The sequence below is a fragment of the Pteropus medius genome, unplaced genomic scaffold, assembly GCF_902729225.1.
Source record: "Pteropus medius unplaced genomic scaffold, Ma_sr-lr_union100, whole genome shotgun sequence".
Lineage (NCBI taxonomy): Eukaryota > Metazoa > Chordata > Mammalia > Chiroptera > Pteropodidae > Pteropus > Pteropus medius.
This window is the reverse complement of record NW_024351646.1, coordinates 346,587-372,682: the sequence shown is the minus strand read 5'-3', so window position 1 is coordinate 372,682 and position 26,096 is coordinate 346,587. Positions and strand designations below refer to the sequence as shown.

Here is a 26,096-nt window from a genome sequence, read left to right as displayed (position 1 = left end):
CATAGCTAGAAAAAGCCAAGGCAGGTTTCAAACCAACTCTCCAACATACACATGCTTGATGAGTGGATTCCACACACTCCGCAGACAGCCACTCTGCCAGCCACGCTCTCACCTGCAGGGCTGGACATGCATCCTTTCACTAGGACCCCGTTATTGAGGCACAAAAAAGATACTTGACAAAACCTGGAGGACAGACAGACTTCTCTGCCCTGGCTTTTACCCCTAGGAAGGTCAAGGACACAGAAGTGTTGAAGGACTGGAAGACATGAACAAAAAAGGGTTTAGCTGTTCCTCAGCTTCTCAAACCCAGTGGAGGAGACCCCTCTGGTTACTTCCACTCAACTCATGTTGTTATGAAGCATCCATCGTACCTTTCCACAGCATTTCCTCATCAATCACAGGAAAGAGAAAACATTTATGTCAAGAGAGGAAGGCAGAGAATATGGAAGTTCAGTCCTTGCCCTCACAGCCCTCTGCTTCCCATTATACCCCAGGAAATAAGGTAGACAGGCTACATTCTGTGCCAGTACTGAGGCAGGGGCAGCCGGCAAAGATGGAGCTTTCTTGGTAACGGATCCAGAAAGTGGTTTAGTAAGTAATGAATCAAACATGAACTACTGTGGGCTCCCAGACAGACCCTACTGTAGAGTGTGCAGCCCTCAGAAGTCAAGCCAAGTCCTGTGCCCTTGCTGCCTCTGCACAGAGGCCCGCCCACCCCCTCTGCCCCACACAGAACAGAGGCGCTCCGGGGAAACTAACATTTGGTTTTATTGTGCCAAGGACATTACAGATGGTGGACCTTGTCAACACCCGCAGGCCATGGTGCCCCATCTGCCAAGGCTGCTCCCACTCCCCACTCAAATCCTGGGCGGCGGCCATGATCCTCAAAGGTGCCCCCATCCTAAGATTCCAAAGAGACGACTGGTGGTGGTGGTGGGTGGTGGTGGTGTGGTGGTGGTGGTGGTGAGGGTGGTGGTGGTGGGCCAAAGGGAATGCAGTGAGGTCAGTCTCATTGTCCAAAGCCCGCATGACACCTGCCCTCCCTGCCCCCATACCCGGCCCTGGCTCCAACTCCAGACCCTGCCCACCTCCACAGAGCTGAAGGCCAGAGACAGCAACCACATCTCTGTGTCCCATGGCTTGCCTGCCCCCAAACCAGAGAGATGCCGCCTTCATAGAGCCAATGCTGTTGTCTATGTCATTTTGGATTGGTTGACTTTATAAGATAAAAGTACATTTTAATAAAGAAAAAAATCAACATTGGAGGCTCAGACATTTTTGGGGTACTGGGAAGGGGAATCCCCCACTTCTTCCTCCCATCTCCCTGGCATTATTGTGCAGGTGGGTGACAAGTTTCTTTCTGATCTTGGAAGGAATGGGGATCAGGGAGGCTTTCCTCTGAATGTCTCTCCTCAGGGGCTGCCTGGCTGCCAGTTGGTTTGTCTGTGTGCCTCTTGCCTACCTTCGGCACCCTTGCCCAAGTCCCCTGTGGAATGCAGGGATGGTGCTGTGCAGGGGGCAACAGGGCACGTCAGCTGGCGAAGAGACAGGTGATAGTGGTGGTGGCAGCGATGAGAGGGAGCGCAGGGGTGGGCCAGCAAGAGAAAAGTGGGGAAAAGGATAAGGAAGGGAGATAGAGTAGGAGGAAGACAGCTAGAGGGAAGAAAGTCAAAGAAGGTAGGGTGGCACCGGAGGGCAGGAGTGGTGGGAGTTGGGAGATGGTCTCCAGTCTCTGGGTCTCCATCAACTCTTGTCTGGGGGTGGATCTCTGTGCACTTTATTTTTCTTCATACTGTCTAGGTATTCCTGTTGTGACACTGCCAGCACCGATGCTAGGATTTCATCATCATCCCAGTCGTTCAGACCTGCTTAGGTAAGAAGAAGGGAAAAAGGATGATGGAGTACCCTCAGCCTGTCCTCTCCTTGCCCTTCACTGATCCCTGGCTCTGGAAAAATCCCATCCAGGCCATATCTTTAAGAAGGCCCCTTCTTAGTCTACAAAACCCCACTCAGAACCCCTTTGGGACAGATCCCTTTGACCTGAAAGGGAAGATGGCCAGAGGCTCCAGAGGCCCCCTCTCAGGACTTACTGCTGCTTCTCTCCCCAGCTCCCGGTTGGCCCCTGGACCTTAAACAGAGGAAGCTTACCGAAGGCAGAGGGGGACATCTGCTGAATGAGGGCCCGGCACTCCAGAGCAGGGTAGAGGGACACAAGGGGGGAAGTGGCCCGGTCGGCCCCTGCTGAGAACTGGCTGCTTGTACCTGGGGCAGATGGACAGTCAGAGGCAGGGCCCAGGACCAAGACAGCACCTCCTAAGCCCTGTATACTCTGTCAGCAAGTCACTGACCTGGTGCACTAGGTGAAGGAGGTTTGGCAAGAGCTAAGACAGTGCCTGGGGAAGAGGGCGTGATGCCCAGCTCGGCATGCAGCTCGGGGTGCTCAGGTGATGAGGCTGAACTCCGCTGCCGTGGGGACCGGCTAGTCCACTCCTCTAGGCCACTGGAGGCGGCTGCTGTGGCGGAACTGCATGTGGCGCTGGCTTTCCGGGGCTACAATGGGGAAGGAGGAGGTAAGCCAGTTGTGACCTTCCTCTGCCCCATCCCTGAGGGCTCGCTCCCTCCTAGAATCCTGGCTGTGATATAGCTTCTACATAGGCCACCATCACTTCCAGTCACACGACAGACCACAGGACGAAGAGAAACTCCTTAACCCCCCTCACAGCTAATCTGACAGGAAACCTGTTACCTCCACCTTTGTAATAGATCCACAGTCCACACCCAACTCTCCCCCTCCCTTGCTTATGCCATCAGCAGTGAGTTGGACTACTGCAGCAACCTCCTCCTCTCTAGTCTCCTGTTCTACCCTTGCCCCGCTCCCACTCCATTCTACACTCAGCAGTCAGGGAGATCCTGCTAAAACCTAAGTCAGATCCTGTCCCTTCCCTGCTCACAACCCTCCATGGCTTCTGCCTCACTCAGAGTAAAAGCCAAAGTTCTCACCATGGCCCACAGGCCCATTCCCAATCTGGCCCCACTGCCTCTCTAACTTCATCTAAAACATTCTGTTCAGAAACACTGGCCTCTGGCCGCTCCTGAATCCCACCAGGTGTGCTCTACCTCAAGGCCTTTGCTCTAGTTGGTCCTCTGCCTGCCCTGGCATAAGCACTTAGCTAAGTCTCTCACTTTAGCAAGCTTTTGCTCAAATTTCACCTGTTCTGAGGCCTACTATTTAGGCCTGTCCATGCTATTTAATATCGTGCACTCCCAGCCCCACTTGGCCTTATTTATCGCCCCCCGCCCGCCCCTTTACCCTGCTCTATATGTTTTTCAATCATACTACCTCTCAACTAATTTATTATGCTTATTATTTTATTTTACTCCACTCTGCAAAAATGTAAGCATCACAAGGACAACGATCTGGGCTTGCCTCACTCACCAACGTACCTTTGTACACCTAGAACACTGCAAGGCACAAACCTACAATGAATATTTGCTGAATGAATTACTTGGCTCTGCCAACATCTATAATCATTCTAAACTTGTGATTCTTCAAATGTCTGTATGTCCTGCTTGCTCCCTGCCCTAAAATTTTCAGTCTTCCTGTATGAAGACTAACCAGAGCCCCCATTCTCCATTGGCCTCCAATCCAGGGTTAAGGGCCCCACTGATGCATCTGTCTCCTTCAACAGAAAAGGGACTATTGAGGGTGGAGTGGACTGGACCTGATTTTATATCCTCAGCACAAAGCCTGGCACCCAAGGACATTCAAAAGTTTGTCCCTCTGAAACTATCCATCGATCTCGCATGTCACCACCAATGATGCCCTCCCTTATTCCTTAGGAGCTTTTTCTGCACAATGCCAAGACTATACGGCCAAGATGAGGCAAAGACAGGGCTGGGAGCTTCCTTTTCTCCCAGATGTCAAAACTACTTAATCTTTTTCTGCCTGTTTGGGGGCAGAGGATGGGAAGTAATGGGTTCTTGGCCAGGGCAGTGACAGAGCCCAGGACCCACCTGGCTGGTGCCGCGGACCTGGCGGGCCTGTTTTTCCTGATCCCGCAGCCACTGTAGGTAGGATTCCCGAGCCACCTGCTCCTCAATGGCCTCATTCGTGGCCTCCCAGTCTGTGGCCCGCTTTTTGTCTTCCAGCATCTGCTGTTCAATCCACGACTCCTCTGATGTTTTTATGGCATTCTTCATCAGGGACTGCTCTGCAAACTGCAAAGGGGAAATCAGGTACGTGGAGTGACACTCTAAACTCTGGCTAAGAGCCAAAACTGGCTCAGGGAGGTGGACCCACAGGCCCAGAAGAGAGGAGACAGGAAGGCAGGAACTCTTACTAAGCACCCCCCTGGGCAGGCTGCCTATTCATCAGGGACTAGAGTAAGGCAGACTTGAGTGGGACTAATTGTTCCAAACTCCTACACTCAGAAGCCCTGCTCCCAACCCCAAGACACCTCAACTGAAGTACTAAGTCTGGGCAGCCAAATGCCTTCTAGCCTAGACTGGAATTTAAAGAAGCTTCACCCAATGATGGCTCAATTTCATAATGCTGAGGCCTTCCTCACCTATGTCCAGATGGGACAAGGAGAAAAAGATCACCTGAGAAGTTAGTTGTGTGTGCACAGGGTAGAGAGAGTAGTCAGGTATTTAAGGGGACGAGGGGATAGTATCAGCATGTGAGGTGCTATGAGTTGTGGGACACTGTATGAGTACTCTTTATCAGACTGTGAGATACAACAACATTTTAAAAAACAAAATAATAAAAAATATCAGCACATATCCCAGGGAATAAATGTAAGTATTGTTCAGCAAAACTCTCTAACATCATTTTAATGCACATATACACACTGTACACCAATGTGTGTATGCATGAAATGATATAAAATATAATTTTTTTGCCTATGGATAATAGTCCAAAAAAGCATATAAAACTGTTAGAACAAGTTAAAAATAGGCCCAAAAAAAATCTAAACACAATTTCATCAAAGAAGATATACGGATGACAAATATGTGTATGAAAAGATGCTCAATGACCATTTGTCATTAGAAAATTGCAAATTAAAACAACAACGCAGTACCTATCCGCTGGAGATATCGGTAAGAATTGTAGCTTCATAGATACGGATGGTTACATACAGAAATATTTCTAGATATGTGTATACACATATGTTAGTATACACATATACATCTCCTTACTCTGTCAGCTGAAAGGGCCTAAGAGCAAGAACACTCCTGTACCAAGGAACACATTCAGCACCCAGATCTTGGTTTCTAATAATATTCTCCAATAAATGGAACCAGGGTTCCTTGGAGAAATGGCTTGTTCTAGGGCCAGGATAGGAAATATACAAGACAAGCCTAGAACACCTTCAGTGCAAGAAAGTAAGGAAGTGCTCAAAACAACAACAAAAATAAAAACCAAGGACAAAAAAATAAAAACCCAAAAACAAAAATTAAAAAACATAAAACACCATCACAATAATGGGGGTATGTCAAAGAGACACAGGAACCAACCAAGAGAGCTTTCAATAGGCAAAACCAAAACAATTTGAGCATCAAAACAAAAATAGCATTGGATTATAACCCAAAATAAATAAATATCCATGAGTCCATATTGATATAAATAAATGATGAATAAATGGGGGATGAGACAAATCTCCCTTGCAGGAAGAATTCCAAAAAATTTATGCAGATATTCTGCCCTCCAGGAGATGGAGCATAACCCCTATTTCTTAAGTGTGGACTGTATATCAGTATATAATGACTTCCTTTCAATATGGAAAAGAGGGTGGGGGAAAAGAGTGATTTTACAGAGGAGAAAACTTGACAAGTACTACTTAGGTGATCAAGGTCAACAGCAAGTCATAAGTCATGTTCATAATATATATTGCTGATATGCAATGAGAATGGCACTTTACCACTGTGATCTTCCTCTCTACAACCCATAACCCCAGTCTAATCATGAGAAAAACATCAGACAAATTCCAAAAGAGAAATATCCTACAGTATACCTGACCAATACTCCTCAAAACTGCCAAGGTCATCAAAAACATGAAAGTGTGAGAAACCGTCAGACAAGGAAGCCTAAAGAGACATGATGACTTTAGTTAATAATAATGTATCAATATTGGTTCATATATTGTAACAAATGTATCATGGTCATCCGATACGTTAATAATAGAGAAACTGTGTAGGGGGGGAGGAGGCTATATGGGAACTCTGTACTATCTTCTCAATTTTTTTGTAAACCTAAAATTGTTCTAAACAATTAAGTCTATAAATTAAAAAACTTAAAAGTGTTCACATTTTTTAAAAAAGGAAAATGAACAGAAACAACTTATCAAACCACAAAAAGTCATGGATGAATCTTAAATGTATAGTGTTATATGAAAGAAGCCACTCTGAAAAAAACTACATACTGTTATGATTCCAATTATATGACGTTCTAGAAAAGGCAAAATTATAGTCTATAAACAGAAACAAGGAAATTCGGAGAAACTGTCACAACCAAGAGGAGCCAAATGAGACACGACAACTAAATGTAATATGGTCCTGGATGGGATCCTGGAACAGATAAGATCATTAGGGAAAAACTGAGGCAATTTGAATAAAGTATGGTTTTTGGTTAACATATCAATATTGGCTCATTAATTATGACAAATGTACTATGCTAATAAGATGTTAATCATAGTGGGGTATATGGGAATTCTCTAATCGTAATAATTCTGTAAATCTAAAACTGTTCTAAAAGTTTATTTAAAAAACAAAACCCTATGTTGGTGTTAGGGTGTGTGTTTCCTATACTGAGACAGGAGCACTTTCTGTTTGTGGGAAGTGAAACCTGAATAGAAGATATCAAAACCCCCAAGCAGACAACTGTTTATGAGCGAGAATGAGAATCTGCCAGTGTGCTGGAAAAATGTACTGCCACCTTCTGAGCACCTACTAGGTACTAGGCCCAGCACTAGGCACTTTCTATATCAGCTGAGCTGCCAGCCCAGGTTACTTGCGTGTACTGCCCTAGGTCCCACAGCCAATAAGTGGTGGGGCCAGGTCTGTACTCCAAATCTCTGTGACCACAGCTGTCTTAACTGCTGAATTTCAGAGGAAGATCCATGTGGGTGCCAAGACACCCAGATTGAGCCCTAGGCTCATAGTTCTCAAATGTGATTCCATATCCTAAAATGCCAATCCTCAACAGGCACAAATGATGGGTGGCCAGCTCTGACAGGCAAACTGAGACCACAGAATGAGCCCTAAGAGACCACATTGGGTGGCTCCCTAATTTTATAGAGATGAGACCTCAGGGGCAACTCAGAGAGGAGGCAGGACATTTTTGTGGACTAGGGGTAGAACTGAGACCCTAACAAAGGTTTCTTGCCTCTAAATCCAACAGCCATCCTAGGCACGAGGACCCACTTACCCCTGGTTTGAATGAAGGCAGGCCCAGCCCTACACCAATGGTGGCCTTGTTGGGATTCACCACTGAATTGTAGTGGATATTCCGATGGTAGCTGACACGGATGGGTTCATCCTCATTTTGATGGATCCCATGGAATGTGTTGATGGGTTCTACAGAGAAAAAGAAGGAAGGAGCATCCACAGTGGGCCGGACAGAGCAGGCTCGGACCAGACACGATTGGTTGCTCACCTACCCACCACAGAAGTACCTGTGCTGTACTGGTACACCTCCACAGGCCTGTTGTACATCTCTGCCATGGCCTGCATCTCAATGTGGTTGCCATGGCAGTTGTTTTTTCGTTTCCGGTTGATGTAGGTGGTAAAGTCTTCTGTGACATAGTTGGAGAAATAGTCAGCATTCTTCATCTGCAGAATAGATCAGAAGGTCAAGATTTGTGTAGGGAGAAGATCTTCCCACTCTGCCCCCACCCCAAGGTCTCTGCAAAGTCTCACCAGATAGTCCATACAGTGCTTTCGTACAACTTCATGCATGTCCTGGTCTCCATACACCTGGTCAGCTGTGGGGGCAGAAGAAAAGAGAGCTGGGATCAGAGCTGCCACCAGACAAAAGAGTTCTGAGTCATCCTTAGGGTGAAGGGCTGGGGGCCAGGGAAACTTCCTTTTCTATCCCAGGGCCTGGAGAGTTCTTGGCCTTGTGGGCTGGAATAGGGTCACGAAAAAAAGAGGCAGGCAGGGACAGTCTTTAACAACAAGAGAGTACAAATGAGAGGGACACAACCACAGGCCTCCTGAACAGATGACTGTTTAGGGTTTGGCCACCCACTCAGACGACTCAATACAGATTTGAAGTTCCATAAGTGGCCTTGAGCACTATCAATTCCACACACATCCCTTCACTCTTCACATGAGGAAACTGAGGCTTGGAGGATTTGTGGCTTGACCAAGTTCACACAAAAAGTCAGTCTATGACAAATTCAACTCTAGAATTCAGTTTTCCTGACTTCCCAGAGTCAGGATGCTCTTCGTAGGTTAAAAATAAAAGGAATAAAAAGAAGAAAAACAGCTGGGCTCTAAGCCCAGTTCTGCTAGGTACTAGTGAGCTAAATGACCAGAGGCAGGTGATCCAAGTATTCTGAGCCTCACCTGCCTCACGCGTAAAACAGGAACAAGCTGGATAACTCCCTGGCAGGCCTTCTTGTGAAACTGAAATAATGGGTGTAATGTGACCAGCACTGGGCTTGAGACAGAGCAGTCACTCAGTACATCAGAGTCCCCTTCACCATAGTAGGGGAGCCTTCTTTCTCCCTGGGATATTAAGGTGGGCTTGAAGACAAGGCACACCTGACCTCCACTGGCTAAGACAAAGAGGGAATTTCCCTGTGTATCCCTGGAAGACCACTGCTCTAATGGGATCTCCCTGGGGCACTGGGTCAGGGTCAGGTCTTGCAGGAAACACCGCAAACAGAGTTCTTCCATGATAGCCAGTCTACTGTGAAGAATTGCCAGAATGCCTTCCCTGCCCTCCCCTTCCCTCCCTGGAGGGTTATGTGAGATAAGGACAAAAAGGCTGCTCTGAGATAGAAAATGGGGCCCAAGGGACCTGAGGGCAAGGAGGCGTGGGGGTTGTGAAGGCGGGAAGGGGTAGCCCCATCACCGATGTAAACAAGGATGTGGGTTCTGCGGTCACACTCTCCATCCCCCCACAACCAGCGGCACTTCCAGCAAGTCACATGCCCTGTACACAGGCTGGGGGCCCCCTGCTGCTGCCTTTCTTAGAAGCCAGGACCACAGAACTATTGCAGCTGCCTGCCTGCCAGAGCTGCTTGACGAGCTATTTCTGTAGAATAGGCTTGGGTGCCGAAGACACAGTGCTGCGGGCAGCTGTAGTAAACAGGAACTAAGATGGGAGTGAAAGGGTTAAATAGGGGCCAGCCTGCCAGGCTCAGGGAGGTGGCTGAGCTGTTCCTAGGGAAGGATCAAGCGGCATTTCTAGGCTTGAGGGATCTACCTGGGCTAGATGCTGGGTGCCAAAAAAAAAAAAAATGGGAAAGAGAGACTGTGGGACAGGGAAGGGAGCTGGGGAAGAACCCCATGAGGGTCTCCCATTTCCCTGCCATTAACCCCTTTCCTGGCAGAAAGGCTCTGCTGCCTCCTAGCTGTGTGGCAATGGACAAGCCCTTAACCTCTCTGGGCTGCAAAGTCCTCATCCATAAAGTAGGGAGAATAACTCTTGTTCCTCTCATAGGGTGCTTTCAGGGGACACTTGCCAAACATCTGAGGCATACTAGATGTTCAAAAAACAGGGCTCCATGTGTCATGAGGAGGATGGTGACTTTTCAAGTAGCTAGCCATCCACAAGTAATCCAAAATGTCATTGGAACCACTGATTAGGCCGTTCCTCATTTCTGTTGTACTTCCTCAGCCAGAGGAAAGCCCCAAACCTGGGGTCTAGGCTGTCCATTGTGTAGGCAGGACTGGCTCTCTACCTTTACTGATGCCAAAGAGCCACAGACCCACCTTCCTTGCCCATACTGCAAATCTTTAGCAACCAAGTTAATGTCAAATCAATAATACAGGCTGCACAAAAACAGGGTCATTAAGTGTGGGCAAGGTATGACCTTCTTTACTTATCTGTAAAATATAAAACATCACCTTCTCTCAATTCTAAGATGCACTGACGGGTGGTATGATGAATGTATTTAACCACAGCTAGGAGGAGGCACCTCACTGATAATAAAATACACCATAGTTTGGGGATCATTAATGTGGAAGAAAATGTGCTCCTCAGAACCAAGGACAAAGAGTAATAGTACCTCCCTAAGAAGGGAGAGTAGGATCTTCTCAATGATATAAGGTGGGAAAAATACCAAGCACACACCAAGAACACAGGAAGTCGTCACTGAGAAGGTGCTTGCCTGACTTTGCTAGCCCGCTTCTGTCCTCCAGAAAGCCCTTCTCCTCCCAGAAGTTTGGCACAGGGGGCTAGGAGCCTGGCTGGACTTCCCTGTGGGGGCCAAGGTGGAGGAAAGGGCCCGATGGACCTACAGAGGTAGGGGAATTCAGAGAACTTGTTTTGATAGAAACTGAAACTCCTCTTCTTGCTGATGCTGCACTTGTGGGCAATCTGCACCTGCTCTCCCCTCCCAGAGTCCAGCTGGAAGAAGGTCCCCCACCACCTCACCTCTGTCCCCAACCCAAACAGGGCTCAGAAATCCTTCGTACAATACAACTGGTTCTCCCAAAGCCTTTTTATGTTCCAACTCATTCCATCCTCACCCCAAAAACCCCGACTTTACAGAGGAGGGATATAGAAATGTGGCACAGCTGGTCCAAGGTCACACATTTGGGAGAGTGAAGGAGAGGCCAGGCTCACAAGGAGTAACTGGTGGTATCAAGCACTGATGCCCCAGGTGACATTACCACCCCCTCCCCAATCCAACTATCACCTTAGCCAGCTGACTCCCTGGGGCAAAGCCTGATCCTGTCTACCTCAGTTTCCCCACCAGCACAATCAGGAATCAGCTGGAAAGGCTGGGGATTAGGCAAAGATTACAGATATCAGAGGCTGTACTCCCCATGAGGACCACAGAAGTTAGCATGAATCTTACCTCCCCAGAACCCATTTCTGCCTTTTCTCTGAGCGTACAGAGACACCAGCATAGAAATGCACATGTGCACACACACGCAGCCAGCAGATCCTGCCAAAGATGTTCCCTGAGGCCAAATTCCCACACGACAACCCTCCTAACTACAGACAACTATTACATTCAACAAGTAGATGCCCTTGCCATCAATGAGAAAAGACTGAAAGCTGGACAAGATGCGAGGCTGTGAAACTGAGGACCCCGCCCCTACTTCCCAGCCTTTGCCAGGGGTTGGTGGGAAGGGGGGAAGAATCAATAGTGTTAACAAACTTGCTCAAAGCTCCCTCTGCTGGCTGCCTGGGAGTAGATCACCTAAACCTCTGCAATTCTTCCTCCTCGGGTTCCCTAAAATGTAGTCACTATTTGCTGAGGAGTTATGGGGAGAAGCAAGACAGGAGAACCTGGACTATCTAAAGGAGTTTAAGTACAGAAGTTTAAGTTTAGAGGCACCTGAGAACTGCCTCCCTGTCAGGCAGCTGCGGCGGCGGCGGCGGCGGCGGCGGCGGCGGCGGCGGCTGCTGCCTGCCTGCCTGCCTGCCTGCCTGCCTGCCTGCCTGCCAGAAGAGCCACAGGCAAGTTCCACTGAGGACAGAAAAAGATACTTGATGTCTGCAGGGAATCTAAAAACAAACCACACAAATGCGTGTACACACAACAGCAGGAGACAGGGACCTGGTTCATTCCCACTTCCCTCCTGGTCCAGAGAGAACCCTGGCCCCACTGAGATGAGCCAGGAAAAAAGGCTTCACTTGCCTGTCAAGCAGTTGTGGTGCACACCTTGCTGGTGGCCTCAACTACCCCAAAGGGCACAGCCTCAGTGGGGAAACAGCAGAACTTGGCTGCCTTGAAAGTGTGATCTCTGACTCCCATGGCAAAGAAGGGAAGAATGAAGGAGACAGGCCAACGGAAGCTGGCGTACATGGTGGCCCATGGGAATCTTCTCCTTCTGGCCTGGTTCAACCTCGAATCTCGACATTCTGACGTTGGTCAATGTGACCTAGATAATAGGGTCCTGGCTTTCTCTTGAGGCCTGTTTCCCCATTTATAAAAGTCGAAATTGCCCTAAGATTCAGCTCTCCAATGCTGATTGTCCATGTTTCAAGACCAAAAGGCCCAGAGGAGTGGGCCTGGCTAATGTTTCTGGACCCCATTGCCATACATGCATATCCCCAGCTGCTTCCCATGCACATTTGGCCTCCACTTTGCCTACAGAGGGCAGGGTCAGGACCAGAGATTTTTACTGAGTCAAAGTCATATGGGAAGAGGGAGGGAGGAGAGATACAGGCTCACATTTCCAGGAGGAGGTTTTCTGAGCACAGAAGGGGCAGGGTGAACCATAGAATACCTCTGAGACTCAGGCTCATACTTACACTCCACCTAAGCTTTCACTGATGCTCATAAGTCCCCAGTAGAAGGTAGTGGGAGAGACATGGGCACAAGTAGTGGATAGTGGTTCACACTGGGGACACCCAGACCTCAGAGGCAAAACAGAGAGTAGAAAGTAACCTGCCTCAGGATTCCCAACAGTAGAGGGCTACAGGCTCCTAATTGGAAGAAGTAAGGCCCAGAGGGGTCAAGAATACAGCTGAGGTCACCAGCTAGTTGACAGCTAAGAAGCTAGGGCTTTCCTAGGGCCACAGAAAAAATGTGTCCTTTGGACACCTATGGGTTCCCATGCCAGCTCTGCCACTAATAACCCTAAGCATGTCATTTCCTTTTCCTGAGTCTCGATCTTCTCATCTGCCTCATGGGATAATGATCCCAATTTTGTAGATGAACCTGAAACACTCAGATGAATGCCTACCAAAGAGTTGGGGTCAAGGAACAACAGAGTGGCCCCTATGTCTGTAATCCCAACTCCAGCCCTCAGTTATGTGCTCCTTCCACTGCTCAATGTATGGCAGGAAGTTAGAACCTGTAGCCTTCTCACCAAAGCCTACAGTGACTACCACCTGTTCCTGTCCAAGCCATGCTGGAAGCAGAGGGGCAGCAGAAAGCGAGGACAAAGTCCCTTTCTCAAACACATGTCTTGTGCATTCTGCCCCAGGAAAAACTCCAGATGAGGCCTAAAGACACAGGAGTCATGTACTTCTGGGGAGAGACCATGGGCTTCTGAAGTTTTATGGAGAAAAGCCAAAGGCAGCTCAGTCAGGGGAAATGTATAACCATCATGCTGATAAGGAAAGGCCTTCAACCTGCCATGGCCAGCTCTTCCTGTAAGCTCAGGGCCCCTACTGGAAGGCCCCAACAGGGGAAGGGTCAGAGGATGTTTGGAGGAAATAGCTAGATACACACACAAATATTGCTCTTGATATGGGTTACTGCAGAAGCCAGGTTTTCACTTGCCCCAAGATCTGCGTCAAAGACTGCTCAAGACCCAGATTCCCCAGCTGCATTCTCTGATCCTCACTCTACCAGCAGCTCTGCTTATCCCATGAACAGCATGAGGTCTGAGCACAAGGCCTAGCACTGAACAGGTCCCCACTTATTCTTTATTTGCCTTCCTTTGGTCCAAGATGCCCCAAACCCAGCTCTTTCTCTAGGAAACATCCCAGGGAGAAGAGAGACTTGAGCCACAGGGATAGAAAGGCTGAGATTTTCAAAGCCCAGTAGAGTCTACTGCCTGAACCACCTCTGCCTGGTAGAACAGGAGAGGCAACTGCTCACCTTCTTTCTTTCACCCATTCAGAAAACATTAGTGGCTCTGAGGCACAACTGAGAACAGCATTGAGGCTTTATCAATGCTACTGTTCCATGAGGACCAACTACATGTCAGGCGCTAAAGGTCATCTCGCTTAACTGTTACAACACTGAGTCTTTTAGCCTCATGTTACAGATAAGAAACAGGCTCAGGATAAAAAAGCTGCTTGCCCAAGGTCACACCAAGAATCAGCAGCATGACCCGAAATAGAGTCTGGGTCAGTCTAGCCTACCAGCAGACATGGGGGCCAGGTACCCACGGACTGAGAATAACAAATCTAGAAGGGATTCAAGGAGCCCTTAAGAATCAAGACCACTTCATAGATGGGCAATGGAAGTTATGAGTGAGGGCCAGAACAAGAAGATAGGGTTTCTGACTCCTAGCTCAAAGCTCCTATCAGAGAGCACTTTTCCATTGTAGATATCAGAGCCTCAAAGGGAGAATCAGATCACACTTCCAGCTTCCCCTGGACACTAGCACAGGACCTCATGAGTGTTTGTTGGGTCACAAATTCAGAGCCAGAGGGGCCTCAGAGATCTAGCTCAAGCTGGACAGAAGATGGTATTAAGGAATTATTAATTTTGTTAGGTACGATAATGGCATTTTGGTTGTTTAGAGAGACAGAGACACACACCTTATCTGTCAGAGAAATATTTACAAATGAAATGACCCAATGTTGGGGTTTTGCTTTAAAAATACTTGTTTCAGAAGAATGAGAAAGAAGGGGCAGGGCAGTGGTGAAACAAGGTTGGCCATGTGTCGATGACTATTTGGAAGATGAATGATGAGTACATGAGGGTTCGCTATTCTACTTTTGTGTAAGTTTTTAAAAAAAGATCTATGATCCCAAGATGAGAGTAGTATGCTGTGGTTCAGAGCCCGGGCCCCAGATTAACCTAACCCAGACCCCGACCCCTGGCTCTACCACATACTATCTGACCCTTAGCAAGTCACTCCCCATCTGAGCTGCTTTTCTCATTTGACAAATGGAAGCGATAGTACCAATACTTACCCAGCTTGGGGAAAAATTTAAATGGTCTCCTATAATACCTGACGGAGCAACCTGTCCCTAAGTAATATCATTTTCTTTAATACTATTATTGCTGTTATTACTTTCACACTGCCTCATGACCAAGGGCTAGAGGCCAGAGATACTAACTTGAGGCTGTGGCCTGGAGTCTCTAAAATACCAGCTAACTCTGCCTCCAATACTTTCTCAGGGGTTACCCTTAATAACTGGAACACAACTCAGGGGCACCCCCAGGACCTTGAAGGCTAAAGCAGAGACTCACCTACAGCCCGGAAGAGACAGGCACCATCCTCCTTCATCTGCTTGATGATGAAGCCCTTCTTGTCTCGCAGTGCCTTTTCAAACCAGTGCTCCTGCTGGAGGGAGAAGTAGGGGTCAACAACAGGAAAAGCCTGTACCCCTTCCCCAGGGCCCTGCCCTTAAGCTCCTGAGGGACCCAGCTGATTAGCTGAGAGGATACTGGGCAGGCTCAAGTTCTCAGCCCTGTTTGACCACTCCATGCATGTGGAGTGGGAGGAAATCCTTTCTTTTAGGGAATCAGTTATTGTGTGAGCAGAAGACTTGCTCCCAGAGGGGCCCCAACTGCCCTGAGAACAGAGGTTCCAGCTGCATTGTGCCTCCTGCTGACCATCCTGGCAGCCAGAGGCCCAGAGCTGGCAAGTACCTGGGAGAAGAACTTGGCTCTACCTCAAGATATTTCACCTGGGTCATTCTTAGGGTAAGAGAGATGTTGAGAAGGGAGTGACTGGCAAGATCCTGAGCCCCATATATAGCTAGGGAATTCTAAGATCTTACATAAGGCAAAATATATCATACAAGGCAAAATGCATGTAAAATATGATCTCACTTGTGATTGAACACATTTAACATATATATGTATATGCATATGTATACAAACACACATGCACACAAAGTTGGGGAGGCTATACAACAAAATATTATCCCTAAGTGTTGGTATTACAGGTGATTTTACTTCACTTCCTTCTTCATAAGAGATGTACACTCCCTTGTCCAAAATTCTAAAACTCAAAAAGTTTTGAAAACCAAGTCTTTATCTAACTCGTTTGGCATCATAACCTGATTTAAGCTGATGAGAACCTATTTATCCCACATGGAGGTTAATATTCAAACATTTCCATGCAGAAAAATTTAGGTATTTGATTATGAGGTGCTGCCACAGACCCCACCAGAGGTGTTACAGAATATAAAGCATACACACAAGGTGACTTTCCTAAATTCTAAATTTTTTCTAAATTCCAAAGCACATCTGGCCCCAAAGAAAGTTCAGGTTAAGTGAACCTGTACAAATGTGTATTTTCAGACATGTTTTTAAAAAGATAATGTAGAGATTAGAAAAAACATAGAGGATTTTTAGGGCAGTGAAACTACTATGTACAATACTATAATGGTGGATACATGTCATCATACATTTGCCCAAACCCACAGAATATACACCACCAAGAGTGAACCCTAATGTAAACTATGGACTTTGGGTGATTGTGATGTGTCAATGTAGGTTCATCAATTGTAATAAATATATCACTTTGGTGGAAGATGTTGATAATGGTGGAGGCTATGCATGTGTCAGGGCTAAGGGTATACGGGAACTTTCTGTACCTTCTGCTCAATTTTACTGTGAACCTAAAACTGCTCTAAAAAATAAAGTCTATTTAAAAAATATGTATCCACATGTTACTTGAAGCATTTTCCATTTCAAAACAAAACAAACCTGAAGCACCAGACCTTTCCCAGGCCCCTCACGCCCTCTGCTGGCTACCAGAAGAAGCCAGCCTAATCCAGCATCAGAGCTAACAACCAGAAGTCCCAAACCCACTCCTTGGGAATACCACCCTACCCAGGGATTTATAGGATCCAGGCTAATGCCAACCAGAGGAGATCACCTCTCTGCAGGCCTTTTCCCCTAGCTCATGTGAGGTAGGAAACACAAGGTTTGGAGGCCAAAAGCTCTAGGTTCCAATCTCAGCTCTGTTGCTCACTTGCTGCATGATTTTAGGTAAGCTATCTGAACTCTCCAATCCTCAGTTTCCTATCAAACAGGGGATATGTGATCTATCTGACAGGGCTGTCAAGAAGCTCAGAGGAGCTTTAGGACCAGAAAAAGCTTTGTAAATAACATACCATATCCTGGTGAGGTGGTAACCAGTCACAGAAGGGGTGAGACAGGCACAGAGATAATGTACAACTGAGACCCTCAGAAAGTTCCAGGTGAGTGACTGAACAGGAAGGAACGAGGAGGGGGTGACAAGGGAATACCCAGCAGGCCCCACTATCAGGGCCCACACCCTGGGTAGGTATGGCTGGCTTTCCAGAGATGACAAAGGCACTGGGAAGACCTTAATGGGCTTCCACGAGCAGCATAAAGACTTGTTTGTATACAACATTCCTGCAGTCCAGGTGCCCCTCCTGCCCCAGAGGCTGTAAACGAGCACACTCCAGCCAGTTGCCCCAAGTCCATCCCTGCCTGGTGGGATCAGCCATCTTCCAGCACCATGGCACCTGCCCCAGCCAGAAGTTTCCAGCAGAGAAACTACAACTATGGTTACAGCCTCAGACTGGACAATAGTTCTAAAAAAAAGGGCACACAGCAACCTCCTGCCCTCAAATGTAGGGGAAAAGAAGATCAAAAGAGAAAAGAGGATCAAAGAGGATGAGAGAGCTCCTACTTATTCACCCAACAAAGGTTTACCAGGCAGCTACTAAGTCAGACCCTAGGCTGGCAATGAGGCCAGAGAAATGAAATCAGACCTGCTCTCTACCCTCGGTAAGCTCACAAACTGCTAGAGGTATGTCGGCAATGACTACACACAAGTGTGAGGAGGGCTGTGAAAGAGATGAACACACGGATGCTGGGGAACACAGAGGAAGGGACTTGGCCAGTCATTAAGGCAGACACCTGAAAGGAGGTGCTATTGGAGCAAAGGATTAAAATACAAAGATCTCCAGAAAAGCTTGTGAATTGGATAAGAAATTACTTCTGCCACAAAGCACCAGGGATTCCAGAGGCCAGCAATGAGCTCAGCAGAGCTAAAGTCCCGGGTAGGACTAAGAGGGTAAGCAGGGCAGGGCCAAGAAGATAGATGAACTCCTATTAGCCAAATGCCTGTACTATGCCAGGTGCTAGATGCAAAAGATGACCTCATTTAATTGTCCTTACCACAGCCCAGATGGCAGAAAGTGTTACCCTCATTTTACGAAGGCAGAAAGAACTGGGAGTTTGGGCACCAGCAAGACCTACTGTAGAGGCAACAGGGGAGGCCTCATGAGCTATAACATGGAGACATAACTAGCAGACCATCCTGGGAAAATCCTGGTTTGTCCTTAAAAATGAAGGAGAGCTGAGCATACCCTATGCACAAGCAGAGCTTTGGTCCTGGGGCAGTCAGGGTGGCAGCTGAGCCTGGAATTGGAGGCCAAACCACTAGCCACCCACTGGCTTTGGCACCTGCAGCCTAAGAGTCTGGACTCTGGCTGAAACTCCTCTCTTTCCCTTTGGGGAGAGAAAACGGGGAGGTCTTGGGTTCCAGAAAGAGTTTAGACAGTCCCATGAGTTCCTAGCACAGTCTCTTCCTTCTCCCAGCTAGACAGGAGCCTCCAAGAAAGGTGCCAACTCAGAATTTGTTTAGGAAAATGACCCAGGAAGGACAAGCTAGTGGGAGTGAAGGGTGGGGGCTGGCCCAGTCATAAATAAGTTTAAGCTACATCAATGCCCTGGCCTGAGAAAGTCAAGTCCAGACCCTCAATCTTGCAAGTCCACTACTGAAACTATAGGCAAGTCCCTCCACATCTCTGAGCCTCCATAAAGGGGCTGGGCAAAGATCTCTGACACCAGGAGATCCCAGGTACAAGACTGCAACCTACTAGTCCAAAGGCCCAAGAAAAGTTGAAGTAGACAGTGGCACCCAAATGACAGGTTCCAATCCAGCTCCAATTATTAGCCATGTGATGACCTGCTCTAGAGCTTTCCAATAATAGAGATACTACGCAGACTCAAATATTACAGGACTCTGCCCAGTAGGAGAGAATTTAATGATGAGTTCCCTTCCCCTCCCTGGAAGGGAAACAAAAACACCCCTGTAGCAGGCTGAATAATGACCATCCAAACATATCAGGCCCTAACCCCTGGAACCTATAAATGTTACTTTATAAGGAAAAAGGGTCTTTGCAAGTGTGATTAAGAATCTTCAGATGCAAAGATTATCTTGGAGTATCTGGATTGGACCTAAATGCAATCACAAGTGTACTTAGAATAGCAGAGGAAGATCTAATACAGACTGAAGAGGAAACCACACACACACAGAGATGATGATGATGATGATGTGAAGACAGGCAGAGGTCAGAGCAATGTGCTCACAGACCAAGGAATGTTGGCAGCCTTCGGAAACTGAAAGAGGTTTTCCTCTAGAGCCTCTGGAGGTAGTACAGACCTGCCAACAGCTTGATTTTGGACCAATGAAACTGATTTTGGACTTCTGGCCTCCAGAACTGAGAGACTACATGTCTGTTGTTTTAAACCACCTGGTTTGTAGTAATTTATCACAACAGCCATAGAAAAATAATATAACCCCTTGTAGCACTCCTGGTGTGAGCTATGAGGCAACATTACATGGCTCTCACCCCACAGGATCCACCTCTCCAGGGAAAGGGTTAGAAATAAGGCAGCAGGGGCCTGGACTCTCCCACAGCCTGAGAAGCTGCTAATCCTGCCCGCCGATGAATGAGCTTCCACTGAAGGGGGGAAAGGGGCAGGGGAAGATGGCGGAAGCAATGGCAGCTCATAGACAGATGTTTTCCCAGAGCCCATGGCCAAGAGGTAGTTAGTATTCTGGGCTTCACAGCTCTATCCCAGCAAGCCTGGTGCCAAGATCACTTCCCCCTAAACACCCAGGAACACTGGCTCAGCTCCACTGGCAAAACGCAGGCAACTCATCCAATGAGAAAGAGACAGATGCACTGCTCTTTAAGAACCAACACAAGATCTCCAGGGTGGAGAAGTGGGAAAAGAGGAAGGACACTGGGGAAGCGGTTAAAAAATGAAGATTCTATTATTCAACAAAAAGAAATGTAGTACTGATATATGCTACAACATGGATGAGCCTTAAAAACATTATGCTGAGTGAGAGAAGCAAGTCACAAAGGACTGCATATTGTATGATTCCATTTAAATGAAACATCAGATGAAACAAATCAATCAAGACAAAAATAAAAGTAGATAAGCAGTTGCCAGGAGCTGGGAGAAGATTAAGAGACTGCTGGACGATGATGCGAGGTTTCTTTTTGAGGTGATGAAAATGTTCTAAACTTGATTGGTTGTGGTGATGATCGCACAACTGTGTGAGTACATTAAAAGCCACTGAATTGTACACTTTAAATTGGTAAATTGTATGGTGTGTGAATTTCTTCTCAATAAAACTGTAAAAAGCAAAAAAACCCCAAGGACCTATAGCACTGGCCGAGGAGAAGGAAACGGAATACTGCTTGAAACTTCATAGCATACCCCTAAAGCCAAGGGGCCCCACTCGAAACTTTCACGATGGGCTGGGGGAGTGGGGAACAGGGAATTAAAGAAGATGTTACGACTAGCTTCATAACACTGAGTCCAACCACCCTCCTCACCACTATCCATTTTATGAATGGAGAAATTGAGACCCAGAAAAGGGAACTGCCTGAAGATACTGGACTCAAAGCCAGGGGACCACTTCTTACTATATACCACTCTGCCTCCCCACTAGAGGAATTGGCAGGTTCCTAAATGCCAAATGATGGGTCTTTGCTAACAAAGACTGGTTGTTACAAAGGCTCCTAGGAAGAACCCAGATGATCCTGGGGAAACTGCAAGAGAAGAATCAGCGAAGGTCTGAGGTGGGCCAGGTCAGGTATTTACACACTCAATCTGATCACACTGGCTTGGGTGGACTTCTGTTTTTTGTTTTGTTTTGTTTTGTTTTAATAAAAGGCAGCTAAGAGTTTGCCTAAAGCTGTAAAGCAGCTAAGCAGGAGAACCTGGAGTTTGAATTGAGGCATGCCCAGTTCCAAAGCCCTGACAGGCAACCCTGAGCTTATTCACCACAGCACGGATGGCCAAAAAAATTAGTCTACCAACCCTGAGCCTTACACCAAACAGGCCACTTGTATTGCCCACCAAGTTTGGATGGCTGGGAGGAAACAGAATGGGGGCAGGGGAGTGGGGGGAGGAACATGGTTCTTTCTCAAAAGACACCCACCATTCTCTGTCACCTCTAGGTCTAGAGAACTTTGGTGTGAGTTCCCTAAAATCCCAAAGCTAAATGATACCCCACCAGCTCCTTACCTGACCAATGAGGAAAGAGGCCCAGAGAGTATAGGCAGAACTATTCTGGTTCATCCAGCAAAACCCCAACAAAGCCTGAGTGAGAACCCAGGCACCCTGGCTATAGTGCCTGGTCCAGCTTCTCCCATCACCTCAGCATGCATGCCTCCTTCTCAGAATGTTCTGTGGGGTCCTCAAGCTGAGAATGCTTTCAAGACATTCTTTTCATATGGTAGACTCTCAGCAAAGCAGTCATGCCTGAGAAAGAAAACCCCTGACCCCAGGGTGCCAAAAGGGCTCCTAAAGGCAATAGAGAAGTACAGTGACAGCACTAGGACAGACAGGAAGTCTGAGTAGTCAGAACAAGGATCAGATTCATCATGTGGGCTCCCTCTCAACAACTCCCCTCTTTCCCAAGGGCTCTAATTGGTCTCCATGCTACAAATGCCCCAGTGACTGTTCAGGACCAAGACTAGGTCAGCAGAAAGAATCTCCCCTTCTTCTCATCCCCACAAGGTCCCAAGTTGGCCCAGGTGAAGCAGGGAGAAGTATCTTTTTCCTTCTTTTGTCCCAAGAAGTGGGAGGACAGGAAGCCTCTCCTCTGTCATTGGGAAGGGAAGATATCATGCAACCATAGAGCTTTGTTTCCACGTTCTTATAGGAACAAGTTTAAAAGAGGAACTCCCAGTCCAGGAGATGCAAAGGGTATGTAAGGAGGTATCTTTCTAGTCACCATGGCAGTGCATGACTTTCTTCCTCTCTGTCCCTGGGATCAGGGATGTATCGCTCCCTGTTTCTGTGGAGGAGGAAAGGCAGACTTTACCCCAACCAGGAAGAGAAGAAATAACTCCTGGCCCTGACCTTGTGGGTCCAGATGATTTACTCTGCCTGTAGTAATGGGTAGAAAGGTAACAAGGATGGGGGCTCCCTGAAATACAGAAATATTTACCTGAGCCAAGGGGGAGAGGGTTATGGGTGAAGAATTTCCCTGGAGTGAGGATGTCCCAAACCCCTTTTCCTGTCTATGGGAAGAAAAAAACTTGTTGAAAGCAATTCAGGAAGCTCAGAGTATTTCCCTGATCCTGGAAATGAGAAGCAAGCAGAATCAAGTCAGGGAGAGTCTCAGAATATCCCCTAGTTCTTGAGGGGAGGTCTCAGTCCCCATGATCCCAGTAACTGACAACATTCTCATAGAAAGTAGGGGAATCTTCCTGGACTGAGAATAAAAGTTTCTTATGACTGTGAAGAACACTCAGGTACTTCGATCTAATGGGGAGGCATTGGGCCACACTGAGGAGGATCTCCTGTCCTTCTTCCTGGTGGTAAAGAATTGCCTGGTTGGGGCAGGGGAGAGCCTCATACCCAAGAGGGTAGGGCTCAGGCCCCTCCCTAAGGTAAAGGATCTCTTGTCCCTGAGGGAAGCTTAGGCCCCTGGAAAGAGGCTCAGACTCTTTCCCTCAGAATCCCACCTTACCCATGTCCCCAGGGGGAGTGGGCAGTTCTCAAGACTTAGTTCGCAGGTAGAGGATAGTCTTAGGCTCTAGTCCTCAAGGCAAGAAATCTTATGTCCTTAAAAGGACCCTATGACTCGGGTATATGCATGCTGTCTGTGAGGTGACAGTCAGTACTCTCAGGGCAGGCTCAGGTCTCAGGTCCTAAGGTGGAGAGATATCTCATGCACCTGGGGGAAAGTTCAAACTCTCAGGGTGGGGGGCAGAGAGAGTGTTGGAGGGGGCTCAGGATCCTATTCTCCAGGGACTCCATATCCATGCCAAGAGAAGGGTCTCAGGAATCACCCTGGTGTGTGTGTGGGGGGTCCTGTTCCTGAGAGGTACCTTAAGTTCCTTGAGGGAGAAGCTGAGACCTCATCTACACAGACACAGCAGTCACTGGGGTATGTATGTCTCTTGTCCTTGAGAGAAATCTCAAGTGTCCTTGCTACAGGGGGTCTCAGGCCCTTCAACACAGGCTTAAATCCCTAGAGAGGCCTCAGACTCCACCTCTGGTATTCCATGCTGCCCATGTCCCCTGAAGAGTGATCTCAGGCTTGAGTTCGCAAGTTGGAAATCAAGTTCCTAACAACAAGCTCAAGCACTTCGAGTGGGAAGGGCTCAGATGCCCGTTGCAGGGGGAGAGGGGACTATTATGTCCCCAAGAGATGTTTCAGTCCTTCATAATTAGTGTAGAAGGAGCTTATACCCCTGTGTGTGTGGGAGGGTGTCTCAGGCCACCAAGCAGCACACTCACAAATACCAGTTCCTGAGGAGAAAGGCCCCCTAAATAGTTCACCTTGCCTGGGACCTCTGCGGGGGAATATCAGTCTCCAGAAGAGACTTCAGACCTAATCTCTGAAAGCCTCAGTCCTTAAGCAGGGGGAGTCTTAGGCTCCAGTATCCAAAACAGTGAGTCTCATTTTCTTGAAGAAATACTCTGGCCTGGTGGAGGAGGGTAAGGGAGAGGGACCAAAGGTCTATCACTTAAAAGAAGCTTAAGCTCCTGGAGAGAAAATCGAACTCTTGTCCCCAAAGAGGTCTCACACTATTGAGAGGAAGCATAGACCCTTATCACTTAGAGAATGAGTCTTGTGTACCCTACTAGAGTTCCTGGTATCTGGATACTGGTTTTGACCCTTGCCCCAAGGGGAAGGGAATCTTATTTCTCCAAGAGAAGTCTTATACCCTTGGAGGAAAGCTCAGAAAGATCCCCAACAGGGATGTGTGTGTGTGTGTGTGTGTGTGTGTGCCAGACCCTTGAAGCCAGGCTTAGGACCTCTGAGGAAGTCTCAAATCCCACTGCTGAGTGGTTCTGTGTTGTGTCCCCCTAAGAAGAAGGGGGAGGGGTTGTCCTATACAGAGTGTCTCAGAACCCCGAAAGGGTTTAAATATTTTGGGGACACGCAGATATCTCTGAGGTCTCCACCTTACTCATGTTCCCTGAAGTCTTAGACTCTTCTTGCAGAGAGGAAAAAAATCTCAAGCCGTTGTATACTGACAAAGGTCCCTTGAAGAATCATGAGACTCCCCTCTTAGGAGGCATTCCATCCTACCTGTGTCTCCTGGGGAGTTCCCACCTACTAGCCCTACAAGATGAGGTCCCAAGGCCTGGAAGAGACCACCGATCTCATCTTTAAATCCTTCGTCTTATCTGGAGCCTCTAACCTCAAGTCCTTGAAGAAAAGGGGCAGGGGAAGAGGGTGTCTCACGCCCCTACCACCAAAGAAAAAGAGTGTCAGGCTCCGGAGAAAACATTTAAGTCCTTTGGGGAGATCTCAAACAGCGTTCCTTGGGTCCCCAGTCTGAGGATCCCATCCACCACACCCGTTCACCTGTGAGCTCCAGCCCATACCTGCTCGACAGTGGCAGGGTCCATAGCCTCGATGCGTGCTGCAGCCGCTTCATACTCGTCCTCACTGTTGTAACCTGCGCCGACCTCTTCACGTTCGGGGCTGCCCCCGCCAACCGCGCCAACCCCGGGGGCTTGACGCCGCCGCTTGCTGTGGCCGGGCCCCGAGCAGCAGCTACCCACGCCCACCGTACCGCCCACGCCCACCACCACGCCCGCCGCGCCCACACCTGCCGCTGCTGCACCCAGTGCGTCGCCGGGCCCGCCACCGGGACCACCGGGACCCCCACAAGGAGGAGGCGAGGCCTGTTGTGGTCTGGGGCCTGCCACGGCGCCGGGCGGCACCGCCAGAGCCCAGCGATGAAGCGCCCCCGGTGTCCCCGGTAGCGGGCCCTGAGGTGGCGGTGAGGCCCGCGGACGGGCCCCTACGACGCCCGAGTCGCGGTCGCGGTCGCCACCGCCCACACCCGTGCCGCCGCCGCCCACGCCCACACCCCCGCCGCGGCGCGGCGCTGGGGGCAGCGGCCCAGGCGGCGGCGGCTCGTTGGTGGGGTCGGCGTCGGGAGGCGGCGGCTTCTTTTTAGGAAGAATAGTCATGGCGGCACCGCCGAGTACCCTCAGCAAACGCGGCGCGAGGCACGCTGGGACAGAACCCGGATGGGGGGGGGCTACTGTGGTGCGCCAAGCACGACGGGATCGGCGGGACCCGGATAAAGGGATTGAAGCACCGCGGTGTTCGAGAACCGTCGGTGGCGCGCGCGTCACGCGACAGGAGAACCCGGATGTGAAGTCCAAGGTGAAGGCAGCACGGCGAGTTCGGCGTCGCCTTCTCTCCGAGTTCGGCAAGTTGATTGCAATGCTCGTTCTGGCCTTCTGCTTCAAAGGAAACAACCAAAACAAGCACCTCTTCGCCCCGCCCCCTCGCAGGTTCTTGAACTACTGGGTGGGGCCCCGGAGCACCGCGCACGCGCGTCAGAGCACAGCCCCGCCTCTCGCTCGGAAGTACGTGGGCAAAATCTTCGCTGCGGCCACAACAATTGCGGGCATCAACCAATCGAAGCGGCTGCGTGGGTTCTCGCTGACGCCCAAGGGCCAGTCAGAGGCGGGCGATCGCCTTCCCCGTGCCCTCCGTCTCAGATTTCAGTCAAAGCCGGCAACCTTGTTCCTTGGCCTTTTCGTTGCTGCCGTCCCGTTCTTGACTTCTAGCTCCGAGGATCTGACTGCAGGCTGGTGTACTGCGACAGGATAGTGTGGTCTGCCTTATACACGACAGTTTTAAAAGCGCCTCCCTCCCAGGCTCCCTACTTGGCCGCTGTCAGTCCGACTGACAGGAAAATAACACTCCCAGAGCATAGCAATCCCCTGAAGCGTCAGTTCCGGCCCCACCCACCTGCAAATCCACACCAGTGAAGTGGGCGCCACTTCACCCTGGCAATTGGCCAAGTGCTGCGGTAATTGGTTAAGAGATGCCGTCACTCGCATCAAACAGGCCAACCCTTGGGACAGACAAACACCGTGGGGACAGTGGATGTTTGAGAAGCTGACACGCCCTCTTTGGCACCACCACATGTTTGCCCTCACGTTGACCTCCCTGCTCTTGTGGCTAGTGCGCAGTCGCTCACAGTTCTTTTCCCCACCCGGAACTGG

At 48.8% G+C, this 26,096-nt stretch overlaps 1 protein-coding gene across 7 annotated transcripts; it reads right to left on the bottom strand.

Annotated features, from left to right (window-relative positions):
* Positions 1–743: 743 nt before the first annotated feature.
* OTUD5 (OTU deubiquitinase 5) lies at positions 744–25,783 on the bottom strand. 7 transcript variants are annotated; one of them, XM_039843721.1, is made up of 10 exons: positions 24,680–25,783; positions 24,453–24,526; positions 15,063–15,153; positions 7,918–7,982; positions 7,659–7,830; positions 7,427–7,575; positions 4,015–4,218; positions 2,349–2,550; positions 2,149–2,262; positions 744–1,868 (listed from the first exon to the last, which is right to left on the bottom strand). In XM_039843721.1, exons 1-10 carry the CDS (start codon positions 25,044–25,046, stop codon positions 1,744–1,746), a joined length of 1,563 nt encoding a protein of 520 aa, XP_039699655.1. In that variant the 5' UTR covers positions 25,047–25,783; the 3' UTR covers positions 744–1,743. The 7 variants fall into 7 exon arrangements, with proteins under 7 accessions (XP_039699655.1, XP_039699654.1, XP_039699656.1 ...); XM_039843720.1 differs by having other exon boundaries at positions 15,063–15,156; positions 24,680–25,782; XM_039843722.1 differs by having other exon boundaries at positions 744–1,865; positions 7,674–7,830; positions 24,680–25,778.
* Between the last annotated feature and the right edge of the window lie 313 nt (positions 25,784–26,096).